General features: G+C 35.5%; 2 protein-coding genes across 3 annotated transcripts in view; both read left to right on the top strand.

Moving 5' to 3' along the window:
- Window positions 1-759: 759 nt before the first annotated feature.
- On the top strand, window positions 760-5,864 carry cunh1orf210 (chromosome unknown C1orf210 homolog). Of its 2 annotated transcripts, XM_016532936.1 has the most exons (7): window positions 760-872; window positions 1,123-1,255; window positions 1,369-1,381; window positions 3,544-3,661; window positions 4,024-4,462; window positions 5,127-5,210; window positions 5,328-5,864. In XM_016532936.1, the coding sequence occupies exons 4-7, from the start codon at window positions 3,557-3,559 to the stop codon at window positions 5,726-5,728; spliced, it is 1,029 nt and encodes a 342-aa protein (XP_016388422.1). In that variant the 5' UTR covers window positions 760-872; window positions 1,123-1,255; window positions 1,369-1,381; window positions 3,544-3,556; the 3' UTR covers window positions 5,729-5,864. The 2 variants fall into 2 exon arrangements, with proteins under 2 accessions (XP_016388422.1, XP_016388421.1); XM_016532935.1 differs by lacking the exons at window positions 1,123-1,255; window positions 1,369-1,381.
- Window positions 5,865-6,479: 615 nt separating this feature from the next.
- The window catches only part of ap1m3 (adaptor related protein complex 1 subunit mu 3), a 17,704-nt gene continuing 9,179 nt past the window's right edge, over window positions 6,480-15,004 (top strand). Inside the window, exons 1-6 of the mRNA XM_016532952.1 lie at window positions 6,480-6,738; window positions 8,525-8,681; window positions 8,836-8,903; window positions 9,091-9,221; window positions 10,430-10,577; window positions 13,410-13,536. Of these exons, the coding sequence (XP_016388438.1) occupies window positions 6,697-6,738; window positions 8,525-8,681; window positions 8,836-8,903; window positions 9,091-9,221; window positions 10,430-10,577; window positions 13,410-13,536 (673 nt within the window). The 5' untranslated portion in view covers window positions 6,480-6,696. The remainder of the gene's footprint in view (window positions 6,739-8,524; window positions 8,682-8,835; window positions 8,904-9,090; window positions 9,222-10,429; window positions 10,578-13,409; window positions 13,537-15,004) is intronic.

The raw sequence follows: 15,004 nt of genomic DNA, 5'->3' as shown, positions 1-15,004 counted from the left end.
AGGGGCGTATCATTTCCGTCTCACGCTTGAGGTATTCGGCCAATCACAACGCACTGGATAGCTGGCCAATCAGAGCACACCTCGCTTTTCAGACCGGTGAGCTTTGTAAAAATCGACGCGTTTCAGAAAGGCGGGGCATAGAGGAGAAACAATAATGTACAGTATGTGGAAAATAATGTGTTTTTTTAAACTTAAACCGCATAAACACATTTCATTACACCAAATACACAAAATTATGTTCTTTTTAGCAACATCATATTTACCTTTAAGTAAATTCATGTTCCATGAAGATATTTTGTAAATTTTCTACCATAAATATATAAAAACTTAATGTTTGACTCATAATATGCATTGCTAAGAACTTCATTTGGACAACTTTAAAGGTGAATTTCTCAATATTTAGATTTTATTTTTGCACCCTCAGATTCCCGATTTTCAAATAGTTGTCTCTCAGTCAAACATTGTCCTATCCTAATGAACCATACATCAATGGAAAGCGTATTTATTCAGCTTTCAGAAATCTCAATCTTTAAATCTCAGTTTCAAAAAATTGACACTTTATGACTGGTTTTGTGGTCCAGGGTCACATATTACAAGTGTGTTAAGATATTTTGTGTCATCAGTTCAAATGTCAACTGCAAGGTGAAAAAGAAGAAGTAGAGCTCCATTTGACATTCAGTTACAAATTAACTTTATCTGAGAATGACAAGCTAAAGACACACCTCCAGCAACCTTTGCACAACCTACCTGCCATTTCCTTAATCTTGGAAATGGCTAACAAAAATGATCCTGTCCATGTTAAAATGTGACATCTGAGGAGAAAATCCATCAGTTTTGACATATTCTAAATAACCAGAAGAGCCAAATCACAGGTAAGTTGCCTCACAACATTTCTTTCACTGTATTCTGATGCTTACATTCATCTCTCTATATATATATGTTTGTTAAATAGCTTTTTAACATGACAAAAGCAATGCAAAGACCAACATGTGATCTCTTTGGCACATATTAGCAGGAAGAAAACATCTTAACACATTGTTCAATGTTGGTAGTTTAATATTTAATGATCTCACATTTCCACCTGTCAACCCTCATGTCATTTTACATTCTGTTGTAAACAAGCAACAAACAAACAACAAGCTAACTGTTCGGGAAGGTAAAGTGGACTATTATGGGAATCAACATAGTTAACCGCATACTTGCTAAGCTGACAAGACCTAAGATTGTCTAATATATCACAGGAACATTTGAAAAGGTAGGCCTAACCCATTTCCTAATGTATTTTGTGCAGTGCACTACTGCTAATAAAAACAAAATATTAAGGATAAACGTAAACATACAAGTTTTAATTTCTTTCTGACTTTTCAGGAACTTAATGCAGGTAACAATTTAAATTTGATTCATAATTGATAAATTAAAAGCTGTGTTGAACAGTATAGCTTTCAAATTTTTTATATGCAAAAACAACAATGCAAAGTCCTTAGTGCCAATGTAATCAGTAACATACAAACTAGAAGTAAATGGGGGAGGGTGTGTATAGTGTATACTTGATCTTTAGGAGGTCAAGTGAAAGACTCTTTTCTGCGCCGTATTTCCGCAGTATGTTCGGACCCACACAGCAAGGTCTGGGAAAGGATCTGGGGGCTGTTAGTTTGCAAGTAGCATTAGGAGATAAAGATGAAGTCAGAATCCTATCAGTTCCTACCTCTACCACACCTTTTCTGAAGCTGTTTTTCTCACATTTATAATCATACGCACATGCAGACACTTCCAAGTTGGCTGACTCTCAGGTATGCTGTTACAGGGGCGTCCTGAGACAGGAAGAGATAAAAGCAGCTCCTAAGGAGTGTTTACAGCCTGAAATGAATAGTGGGAGAAGGAGGGAATGAGAGGAAGGGCCCCTATAAAAAAATGTTGAACCCTGTATGAAATGTGGCCCCTGTGGAAGCCACAAGGAGATAAGCAGGAAATGCTAAAGCCTGTGAGATGGAACATTCAAACACTCTGTTTCATACACATGCACGCATGAAGAAATCCAACACATTCTCATGGCAATCTATAACTATATTACAATATCATTAGCATGTTTTTGTGCAGTCTGCAGTACGACAGTTTTAGGGGTGGACCTTCATGCTTGCTTACTTTTTCTGAAAAAAAAAAAGAAAATGTCCTTACAAATCACATATACATACAAAATTGCCACCTCTTCAAAAATAGTTATTCATTTTCATGAGATAAGGTTGTTTATTCTTATTCACTACAACACTTTTTTATTCTACTGTATTACAAACTTAAGATGGCAGTTAATTTCATTTTTAGTAAAATTGTTTTAAGATAATGGTAGTGACAAGTATTATTGGATTTACGATTATTCTTGATCTAATATATTTGCAATCATTAACAATCCAGAAGTACATTTTTTAGGTTATTTACCTGGTCGTTTGAATAAGTTCTTTGAAATGCATTGTAGCAGCACACATCAACTTTATTGTTTTGTATTGCACCTTTTGTACTTTATTACCCTTATTGCACCTTGTTATGTGACTCTCAGGAATCTTGGATTCTTATTGGTCAGTTTTAGCATTCTGTGGTTAAATATGTTTACAGAATGATGACTAAACAATATAACCGGCCATTGTCCCATGCAGGGAATTTCCTAAATAGCTAATGCTATTTGTCATGTTATTCATGGTTCATGCTTCTGGTGTCACTCTTTCTTCACACATGTCCATTTATTTATTTATTTGCTAAAAAGTGAAATTATGTATATAAATCCCTTCAGGGTGATAAAAATCCTGCTGCTTTCCACCCTTTCAGGGATTGTTTGGCCTTACCAACTGTACACTATTCCTTACATAGGCTAGTGCTACACTTAATTAATTGTTAATTTGTGTGTTTTATGCATGAGGTTGTTGTTTGCTGTAGGGTTATGCTGAGTTTTGTGGTGGATCACTGAATGCTAGCATGTTAGAGTTCCTGTTCGTGCTATCAGGAACTTTTTGAATTTTAGATTTATTTTTTTTCAAATCTTGTGCAATTGATAATATGAAACAAGGTCATATAGGTTTATATATGGAGTACTGAAATACTACTACTACTACTAATAATAACACAGCTATAGCCTACAAATATTTTAGTTTTTAACAGTGTTTAATTAAGTATTTTATAAATGTGAACTTTCACAGAGCTTCATTCAAGGGGGTAAAAAAATAACAGTTTTTTAACAAGTCAAAATTATAGTTTAATATGATTGAATCAACCTGACTATATTAGGTTGCACCAACAAATGTAAGTTTATAAAAAGTGGTTTGTACCACTTTTTACAGTGTTGAAAATACATATTTTCAAGCTACTATGAGTGTGGGACATTTTCTGATCTTTCCATTGTACTGACAGTGTCAATAACCTGCCTTGACTCCCCAATAAAGCAAAGATTCATATGACGTTATATAGTTATGAAATGGCACCAGAACTCAAGCTCTCGCAGTGCTGAAGGCCACTTCAGTGTATGTCATTTATCTTCCTTAATTGTGATTTCTGCAGGAAGCAGGAAAACATGGGGTATGCTACACACACAGTGTGTGTGCTCCTGTGTTTTGGGGTCTCGGGACCATGCTACACACTCCAGACCTTGGGCCCATGTATGGTCAACAGAGAGACGGTGAGGAAAAACAACACACACTCTGGCCTCTTTTGTTCCCTGAGCTAGAGCAAGTGCTGCTACATCAGGAGTATCCTGTTTGTAGGCACTTGTTTCCTGTTTTCGGTGACAGAGGTTTACCCAGTCTGTTAGTGGTTTATGTCACGAGAAAATAAATTTCTTGTATCCTGTTTGAAACCGCAAGTGGGTAATCTGCCTTTTTTATTTTTATTTTTTAAATCTTAATTGAACAGGGCAAAATTATAGTCTATGTAAATGCATGTGTTTTTTTAAATCCTCATATGTCTAATACTATTTCAATTGACTGTGATGTATTCCAGAAGTAAGTTTCATAACCATATACCTCTTTATTCTTCCTACAGGCTGCATTTGACTGCAGTGGGAAAAGACTTACATCGGTACCAAAGCACATCTGGATGAATGTAACCGAACTGGACCTGTCTGACAATCTGTTAGACTCAACCCACAGTGACAGCTTCAAGCGCCTTAACCTCTTCAGTCACTTAGTCTCACTGAATCTATCAGGAAACTACCTCCCCCTACTGTTAAAAGACCATCTCTACAGCCTTTCTTCTCTTAAAATACTAGACCTGAGTAGGTGTAAACTGGCCGCAGTGGAGGCAAACGCTCTGGTCAAGCTTTCCAGTTTACAGATGCTCCTCCTGGGGGACATTCAGTCGACTGCAGTCAAAGACCTGAGATTGAGTCAGTTTGTGGAACAGAATAACAGACAGAAAGTGGGAGACAGAGGAATGATGATCAAAGCATCAAAGCACATGGCACAGGATGACCGCAATGATGGTAGGAATACTTTTATCTCGTCTGTATTAGATTTTGTTTGTTACTTAGTGACGTATACTGTTGGAGTGAAAAGGAGAATCTTTTACAAATCTAGTTTCTGTTCCTTAGAAATTTATTCTTTGGTTTCATGTTGGTTTCATATGGATTTGAAAAACTTTTATACCATTTTCAAGACAAGATTTATTTCAGTGACTTTAAAAATATCATGCAGCATCAAATAAAAAGTAATAAAATAATTCCTTACACCTTAAATGCAAGTGAGTGTACAAATAACAATAGCCTACAAATTACTTTTTCAACTGCATTTTTCATTAAAAAAACTGTATTTTTACTTTTGATGATATCAGGATAATTGAATCATCCTTTGAATCATCCAACCTTTGTGCTCCTCCAAAATAATACAAATTAAATGAATTTGAACGCAGAAATTTTAAACCGGTGCATCATAAAAGATGTGTATTCAAGTCAGTGTATAAGTGAATTGCATTTTTTATGTATGTTGGAGAATTAGATGAGGACCAGCCATTTCTTAGTGACATTCATTTTCTCTGAATTAATTATATTTATATGGAAAAATAAGCTATTTGTGTGCCACTACATATTCTGACATAACATTTTTTTTTTTGAGAAACACTATTTCAATATCATGTTTTTCTAATGGCAGGATATTCTAAGGATGTCAACTATGGAGCCTTCCTTCGTAAACTACTCACAGCGGAACCACCACCCTCAGACAATACAATTAATGGTCAAAACCTTTTTTCCCCTTTAATCTAGTGTTAATCTATTATTACCTGTGATGATCAACTTTTATAACCGTGCATACATCTGAAACTCAGCTAACCATTATAAATAACATTTTTAGGCACAAAAACAGAGGATGATCCCAAAACATCTTCAGAAAGCTGGAAGGTCCTTGTGGCTGTTCTGGGGTCAGCTATCACCCTCTCTGTCCTTATCGCTTTGATGGCCAAATGCAAAGTCGTGCACAAGTATCTGGCGAGCTACAGACACTCCAGGCTCAGCGAAGTAGACGCCACGAGTCAGTGTGACACTGCAAACTTTGAGGTGGGATTCTCGACCCAGGGTGGCCCTGGGACTCGCGCAGCTGCACCTACTCATGACATTGAGGAGGATGACGATGGGTTTATTGAAGACAACTATATTCAAGCAAGTGAGAGTGAGAGAGCCACAAGAGCAGCAGCACTGACTGATGATGATGATGATGATGATGAGGAGGAAGAGATTGAATTTAGTATTGGCTAGCACTATTAAGTCTAATGTTGTTAAATCCTATTTATAATAACTTGCATTAAGTAGTCAGTAACAAACATTCAATACTCCATAATCACTAAACTATTCATATTACTTGTTTTGACATAGATGTCCAAATAGTTTCTAGGGCCACTTTAAAAAAAAAAAAACATTTGAAAATATGTGAATCAAAGTTGAATGACAATTGAATGTACAGTAGGCCTTACAAAATAATGATCTGTTAATCATTTTATACAATGTTAACATTGTTAATGAAAGTTATTATTAATTTTTTTTTCAAATGGTAATATTAATAATCAATAACATTTAAAGATTTGTCTTTCTAGAATTTGCATTTACATGTACTTTTAATTGCGTTCTGGACCACATAAATTTTGTCTTTTGTATGTTTGTATGTTTCACTTCATTTCTAAATTAAATTAGCTTTTTTGTTCTTTTTTGAGAAAACGCTATTCTTTCATTGGCCACCGGGCGCCGCCTTTGTGCCCTTTAGTCTAGAAATAAATATTAAAATTTTACTACTGATATTATTATATATTTTTGATATTGTTTATAAATGTTATATAACACAAATTAAACATTATATGGCATTCACGTCATCCTAAACGAATGCCGTGTTAGGCTTTTTATTAGTATCTACTTTTTAATAAAGGATTGTCACCTGAAAGTATTTGAAGTTACGTCACACTGCTTCTACATTACAACAGAGCGACGCGACGAAACAGCGTATCGCTTGGTTCATTATAATTGCAGCGTTCTAGTTTTGACGCGTCGCGTCTCTCGCAGTTTACAGCACAGCAACAAGCTCGAGCTGCACAACCGGTTAGACGCCTCCAAACCCGGAAGACGCGCGTAAGGGATGGGGAAGATCTCTCATTTCACTTGATCAAACTTTACCAAAATTCACAAAACTTCGACCCCTGTCAGTCACTTCTGGTCATACAACAGCTTTGATAAGGATGGCAGCGTCCGCGATCTTCATCCTGGACCTTAAAGGCAAGGTAAGAGCGCGTGCACCTGTAAGAGAAAGGTCGTACAGTTTATACTCTCAGTATAGACAGTGTGACACTTTATTTAAAACCTATATAGCTACAGATAATCGATGTTTACATATCAGTTGCCAAAGTAAATTGTATGTATTTACTCACTTGAAGGTTTCTAAAACAACTAATGATGTAAATATGGCACAAGAGAGCTACACCATACCCATCACACTCTAAAGTTAACAGCACTTTCACTGAAGGCAACTGTAATGTTAATCTTTCACATATTGCGTTTTTTCTATATTTAAAAGTTATATTTAAAAATGTATTCCTGCTAACAAAAAAAAAGGTTATTTTGTGGACGTTGTAAAAAAAAAACATCAGTACTTTCTTATAATGTGAAATATTATTACAATTTAAAACTACTGTTTTATATTTTAAAATATTTTGAAGTGTAATTTATTCCTGTGATGGTGAAGCTGAATTTCTTCAGTGTAACATGATCCTTCAGAAATCATTCAGATCAACATTTCATATTTTTTTTCAATGTTTAAACAAAGGGCTGCTTAAATATTTTTTATGGAAACTGATCATTTTTTTCTTTAATGAATAGAACGTTTAAAAGAGCAGTCATTTGAAATAGGAATCTTTTGCAACATTATAAATGTCTTTACAGCCATTTTTCAGTCAATGTAATGCATCCTTGCTGAATAAAAGTACTAATTTCTTTCTTTTGAATGATAGTGTATCACAGTTTCCACAAAAATATTAAGCACCAAAAAATATATGAAATAAAATAATGAAAAATTTTTTTTTTGAGTGCCAAATAATACTGAAATGAATACTGAAGGATCATGTGACACTAAGGACCCTGAGTAATGGCTGTTGAAATTTCAGTTTTGCCATCACAGGAATAATTTACATAATAAAATATAGAAAAATAGAAAACAGCCATTCTAAATCGTAATAATATTTCACAATATTACTGTTGTTTCATTTTTGATTAAATAAATGCAGCCTTGGTGATCATAAGAGACTTTAAAAAACATAAAAAAAGTAATTATATATCAGGAGGTGTAAATATAAAGGGAAGCTCTGAACACATTTGTAAAATGTTGAAAGTAGTGGGTGGATGGGAGTGTTTCCATGAAAACAGAGCCTCAGGGTCTCAGTGGAATGGATTACCCTCCAATATACCCCTGGATTTTGGCAGTGCTGATGAAAGCGGTCTTGTCTGTGCCCTAGAGCAATCCAATATCTCCATCTGAAGGAATACCTCAACACCAGCCACGTTAAAGTCAGACTTCACTGATCTTTAAGTTTCATCCTACTATACACCCTGAATGTATCTCTCAGTGATAAAAGTGACCAGAAGCATTTGATTGTCTCTTGAATTGATTAATAGAAGTATTAGTGAAGATATTGCTTTATGGATCATTGATTGACCTGTTAACATATTCTCAAGCTGGTTTGAGTCAATGAAAACAAACCTTGTGCTGTAAGTGTCCTTTTGGCCTGAGAATTCATTACAAGTGTTTTCTGCTTTTGAGGCCGTAAGGAATCCATTTTGCATGATGACTGGGGCCAAAACATCTCTTAAGATAAATAAAAGATTCTCTCTATTAACTGAGAGAACCTCAAGGTTTTCCAGAGTTTTTAAATGACCTTTTGTTTGTTGTATTAATATAGAACATGTCTTTATATGGATTACACTCATGTGAAGTGATTCCGTGATGACAGAGCAGAATTGGGATTCTCTGTTTTATGACAATCTTGTGCTTTCAACTTTGTTTCCATCTCTAAGGTCCTCATATGTCGAAACTACATGGGCAACGTGAACATAAATGAGATTGACAACTTTATGCCCATAATGATGAAGAGAGAGGAAGATGCAGATTTGTCACCAGTGGTTATTCACGGCTCGACCCACTTCCTCTGGATCAAGCACAGCAACCTCTACTGTATCCTCCATATGCTTACATCTAAATGTCAAAGTATAACCTTTATTTGTCTTTATTAAAATATCACTTTATTTGTGAATATTTGTCCTATTGTTGTTACAGTAACAGCTCTGCAAATGAGTAGAGTATTTACTACTTAACAGATTTTACTCAGTGGTTGCAATAACAAAGAAGAATACCAATGCTGCTCTTGTATACTCCTTCCTGTACAAATTAGTGGAGGTAAGTGTGTTTTATATATATCAACATGACACCGCCTTCCATAAAACCTTACACAGCACAATCTTGTTGGCTGTGTAAACATCAACACCCTAAAAATGTGCCGTAGCACATTTCCTCATTTTAATATATCCTTACCAAATTTGTGTACATTTAATGTAGTAGTCTTGTATTAACCATTTGTTTGCAGGTGTTCACTGAATATTTCAAGTCACTGGAAGAAGAGAGTATTCGAGACAATTTTGTGACAGTATATGAGCTAATGGATGAAGTCATGGACTTTGGATTCCCTCAGACCACTGATAGCAAGATCTTACTAGAGTAAGTTCTGACAGACTTACCATTCAGCCATCACTGCTCAGAGAACATTGTTCATCACTCACTAACAGTGCTATGAGGGTTCACCATTCACTATTCAAGCTCAGGGCTATTCATAAGTCACAGTATATGCTTTGTGCAGAGGGCAGAGTTTAACAAAATGCTGTTATTTGTGTTTTATAATACTCATAGAGATGATTGGACCAGAGAAATGCAATATACTGTCGTATCTAAGCATAAAGAGACGTTTTTAAGTCAAATTTGTTGAAAATTCATACTGAATAGCAATAACTGAAATATTTATGGCTGATAAATTATCCCTTTAAGCAGATGACAGCACGTTCTGGTCATTTACCTATTTAGAAGATTTAAAAATATTCAAAACATAAAATTCTAACACATTTAGCTAATTAAAAATGTTTTGCCCTTAAAGAAACGGAGAGTACAAACCTAAAAGTAGAACATTCTAACTAAAGAATATAACAAAAGCACAATAAACAATTTCTTGTCTGGCAAAAAAAAACAAACAGGACAATCATATGTAAGTCAGTTCATAAACATCTTTCAGGTTTATAAGTGCTTCTCAGTTTGCTGGCAACCACTTAGCGGATAGCTAATTATTGCTAGCTCTCACTGACAGCAGCACAATACCCTGTCAGCTGGAGAAACTTGAGGTTAGAGCGCACACACATGCACATCTACACTTCTCAGATCTTGTTCTGGAAACAACATTTTCGCAGAATCCAAAGAAATTTGGAAGGAATTAGGAAAGTTATTTAATGAATATTTAGCGGGTTGTTTTGGTGTATTTACTCAGATGCTCTATTATAGTATGTGTGTAATGTTAGCGTTCACATTCATTTCTATTCGCAGTTGTATGTATGATAGATGAAGGATTTGTGGTAAGGTAAACATTGCAGATATATAAGTGATGGAACTACAAAAAAAGAAAAACAAGGTTAGGTGTTTGTCAGCCTGTCTGTCCCAAGGGGCAGCCATGTTCTTCCCATGAGTTCTAATAAGCACCAGAGGTCTGTTTACAGACTCACTGAAGTTACTTGCTTCACTGATTAGTGACAAATAATGATGCTCGTCATATTGATAATAGCTGACATGCACTGGTGGGCTCATATAATATTTAATCTTTTTATGATAATTGTCGATTTCTTATGTTACCATGTCTTGATGGCCTTCTTTCACTTCCACACCAGGTACATCACCCAACGTGGGCATAAGCTGGAGGTGGGAGCGCCACGGCCCCCAGCTACAGTAACCAATGCTGTGTCTTGGAGGTCAGAGGGCATCAAATACAGGAAAAATGAAGTCTTCATGGATGTCATTGAGTCTGTCAACCTATTGGTGAGATGACTTAAATATACTGTAGTGACAACATTCCTCAATCAGCCAATCAAATTATTGGGTTAGGTTTGGGGCTTCAACATCATTCTTTTGAACCTATGATTTTCTTATGACTTGAGGGGTTTTTAATGGTTTTAGAGGTTTTAGGATCAACAAAAGATGTTAACTCAGGAATACATTCTAATTGGTAAAATCAGTCATTGTAGATGTGCTTTATATTATTTTTAATTATTATATAATGCATCTGTGCAATTAATTACTCTTGAGCGATTAGTCCTTATCGAATTTCAGCACATGACATTTATTTACACTAACGATCAAAAGTTTGGGGGCAATTCTTTTTTTAGAGAAATTAATATTTTATTCAGCAAGAATGATGCAATAAATTGATCAAAATTGAGAGTAACGACTTCTACATTGTTTCAAATGATTTCTATCAAAGATTTTTAGATTAGCAATAAATAAATGCAGTTCTTTTGGACACTCTACTCATCAAAGAGTCCTGAAAAAAATGTATCACAGTTTCCACAAAAATATTAAGCAGCACAATTTTTTTAAAGATAATAAAAAATGTTTCTTGAGCACCAGTATATTAGAATGATTATATTTCTTTGAAAACTGGAGTAATGTCTACTGAAAATATAGCTTTACCAGGAAGCTCTATTATAGTATGTGTGTAATGTTAGCGTTCACATTCATTTCTATTCGCAGTTGTATGTATGATAGATGAAGGATTTGTGGTAAGGTAAACATTGCAGATATATAAGTGATGGAACTACAAAAAAAGAAAAACAAGGTTAGGTGTTTGTCAGCCTGTCTGTCCCAAGGGGCAGCCATGTTCTTCCCATGAGTTCTAATAAGCACCAGAGGTCTGTTTACAGACTCACTGAAGTTACTTGCTTCACTGATTAGTGACAAATAATGATGCTCGTCATATTGATAATAGCTGACATGCACTGGTGGGCTCATATAATATTTAATCTTTTTATGATAATTGTCGATTTCTTATGTTACCATGTCTTGATGGCCTTCTTTCACTTCCACACCAGGTACATCACCCAACGTGGGCATAAGCTGGAGGTGGGAGCGCCACGGCCCCCAGCTACAGTAACCAATGCTGTGTCTTGGAGGTCAGAGGGCATCAAATACAGGAAAAATGAAGTCTTCATGGATGTCATTGAGTCTGTCAACCTATTGGTGAGATGACTTAAATATACTGTAGTGACAACATTCCTCAATCAGCCAATCAAATTATTGGGTTAGGTTTGGGGCTTCAACATCATTATTTTGAACCTATGATTTTCTTATGACTTGAGGGGTTTTTAATGTTTTTAGAGGTTTTAGGATCAACAAAAGATGTTAACTCAGGAATACATTCTAATTGGTAAAATCAGTCATTGTAGATGTGCTTTATATTATTTTTAATTATTATATAATGCATCTGTGCAATTAATTACTCTTGAGCGATTAGTCCTTATCGAATTTCAGCACATGACATTTATTTACACTAACGATCAAAAGTTTGGGGGCAATTCTTTTTTTAGAGAAATTAATATTTTATTCAGCAAGAATGATGCAATAAATTGATCAAAATTGAGAGTAACGACTTCTACATTGTTTCAAATGATTTCTATCAAAGATTTTTAGATTAGCAATAAATAAATGCAGTTCTTTTGGACACTCTACTCATCAAAGAGTCCTGAAAAAAATGTATCACAGTTTCCACAAAAATATTAAGCAGCACAATTTTTTTAAAGATAATAATAAAAAATGTTTCTTGAGCACCAGTATATTAGAATGATTATATTTCTTTGAAAACTGGAGTAAGGTCTACTGAAAATATAGCTTTACCAGGAATAAATTGCACTTTAAAATATACAGTATTAAAACCAAAAACAGTTATTTTAAATTGTATAATATTTCTATTTTTGAATTGTATAATTCTGTTTCACAATATTACTGTTTTTACTGTATTTTTGATCATGAAAAAAATAATAGTTTTAAGTAAATTTGCAATAAATAACAATAGCATAACATGCATTACCTATTTGAAGTAAAAAGTAACTTATAGCGTAATATAAAGATGAGCACATTACTTTCCTTGTTGTGGAAAAAAAACACTTTCCACATACTGGATCAGTTTTGCGTATTCAGTGCAGACATCAAACAGCCCACGCTATCGCTCCGTCATCCTACTGTACCTTAGCCGACCTCCTTCATGTTCTCCAGGGTCAAGGGTTAGGTCTCCAGACTTCCTTAGATCGAGAGAGGGAGGAAGCAGCTGCCGTCTTTAAGTTCTTGTTACCTTTCTTTTCTGCTTCTTAACTCTGAGCCCCCCGAATGGACTGGCTTTTGATGGATTCATTAGAGCTCCTCAGGGTCGGGGGGGTCTAAACGCTGGCAGACAGTAGCGCTGAGCAACACCACTCTTCTGATTAAGAGCTAAATCATGTCTCATTGCTTTCTAATTCTGCATTGCTATTCATCCGTGCAGCTTTCTCGCTCTGGCTTTTTCTGGCTCTTGTATCTGAGAGCCCTCAGAGGTATTGAATCGATGTGGACTTTTTGAGGTTTAGATCTACCTTCTGAGTCCAGCTTCTATGCTTTCAATATTTTACCATAATATAATATATTACATTCTCATATCCGTAGTTATCGCAGCATATTCAACCCTCTCTTTCCTAGAGCATTATGGCACAAATCACACGGTTGCTGCCTTGCCCGACAGAGCGTAATAAATTGTAGATGGCAGTAATGGTGATGATGCAATATCGCACCTTGCCACTCTTGATTGTGCTTTGCATTTATCTTCTCTGTTTTTGTTGGTTATAGGTCAGTGCTACAGGCAGTGTTCTGCGTAGCGAGATTCTGGGCTGCATCAAACTCAAAGTCGTTCTGTCAGGCATGCCTGAGTTAAGGCTTGGACTCAATGACAAAGTTCTCTTCGAGATCACAGGCCGTGAGTATACCTATCCATCTTTAAAACTGAAATGTGTCACTTTTTGAAACAAAACAGTAACAATAGTAATAGTAACAAACAGTAACAAATCTTACAGCTTCTTATTTTTCAAACTTAAAATTGGTTTTAGGTATTGTTGAACTTCTGTTTCTGTATGTGTAGATTTTTAAGTATAATCAATTAACTATATGGTTTCTTATGATAAGACTTGTCATAGACAAAAACAAAAATACAAAAAAAATAAAATAAATCAAAACAGTTAAAATTTGGGCATTATGGTATCCTTAATAAATGAATTGAATTCTCACCAACAAGAAGTTGAACGAGGACAACTCCAAAATAAATAAAAGCATGTTTCTGCATAAACCACAAAATGTACAAATATATCAATATCACAATTAAATCTGTTTACAAGATTGCAAAGTTAATATTTACCTGTTTTTCTGTCATTATTTCTCCATTTGCTTTTGGTGACACAAATGGTGACCAAAATGCTACATTTCAGTCTTAAATTGACCTTGCATTTTTATTTATTTTTTTCCAAGTAGTGCAGAAAGAGACTCAATTTCAAGGGCTGCTAGTCAAGCAGTCAGTCGATTGTCTTAACCTATTTTATAGTAAGCATCTCTCTCATTTGCACTTGTTAGGTGAATTCCATTATTCAGATTCTCTTTGTTAATCCTCACCCCAGGCCTAACCCAGCGGGTGTTCGTTTCACAGCAGGCCAGATCTCAGTTATGTATTCTGCATGTGCGGTATAAATGCACCTTGCATTTTAGAACAGAGGCGCTCTGGATTTACTCTACTTGTGAAAGGGAATCGATATCAAATTAATTAAGTGATTATCTTCTGTTCAAAATAAATAAATATCAGTTTCATCCTTATAATTAGATGCATCTATTAACCAAGCTAAGCGGTAGCTGTTGACCCCACCAACATTTTATAGACATTACAAACTACCCTTTCAGTTTACTTCTACAGGAAACTGTTTCATCAGATATGGTTTCAGGGAAGTGAAAAAAACCTGGTTGTTTCCTGTGCCACTACCCACTATAAAACTGAACTATGGCGCAAACATCTCGGTTACGTATGTAACCTTGGTTCCCTGAATAGAATAGAAACGCACTCAAAACTCAGACACCCCGTCACAACAGGGCCAAGACGCATCCATTCACCTGGCGTTCGAGGCCAGTTCAATGAATCAGTATTGGCAAGCTCTATTCCAAAAGCAAACCTGAGGAACTTCCTGTGTCTCTTGACGATCTGGATGCAGAAGTACGCATCCTTAGATCGATGGTCACAAACCAATCTCGGGTTCAGATAGAGACAGGATGAACTTCTGCGTCAGCATCTTGAAATTGCTTACTCCAAGCACAAGGTTAGGTGACGCAAATCCAATCAACCCATAGAAGCTGGATGGTGTAACCATAAGACAGCCTGATCCTCCCTCATGAGGCCCCGAGACACC

This window comes from Sinocyclocheilus rhinocerous, unplaced genomic scaffold (genome assembly GCF_001515625.1).
Source record: "Sinocyclocheilus rhinocerous isolate Xijiao unplaced genomic scaffold, SAMN03320098_v1.1 scaffold935, whole genome shotgun sequence".
In the NCBI taxonomy this organism is placed as follows: domain Eukaryota; kingdom Metazoa; phylum Chordata; class Actinopteri; order Cypriniformes; family Cyprinidae; genus Sinocyclocheilus; species Sinocyclocheilus rhinocerous.
The sequence above is the reverse complement of the archived record's forward strand: the minus strand, read 5'-3'. Positions and strand labels throughout refer to the sequence as shown.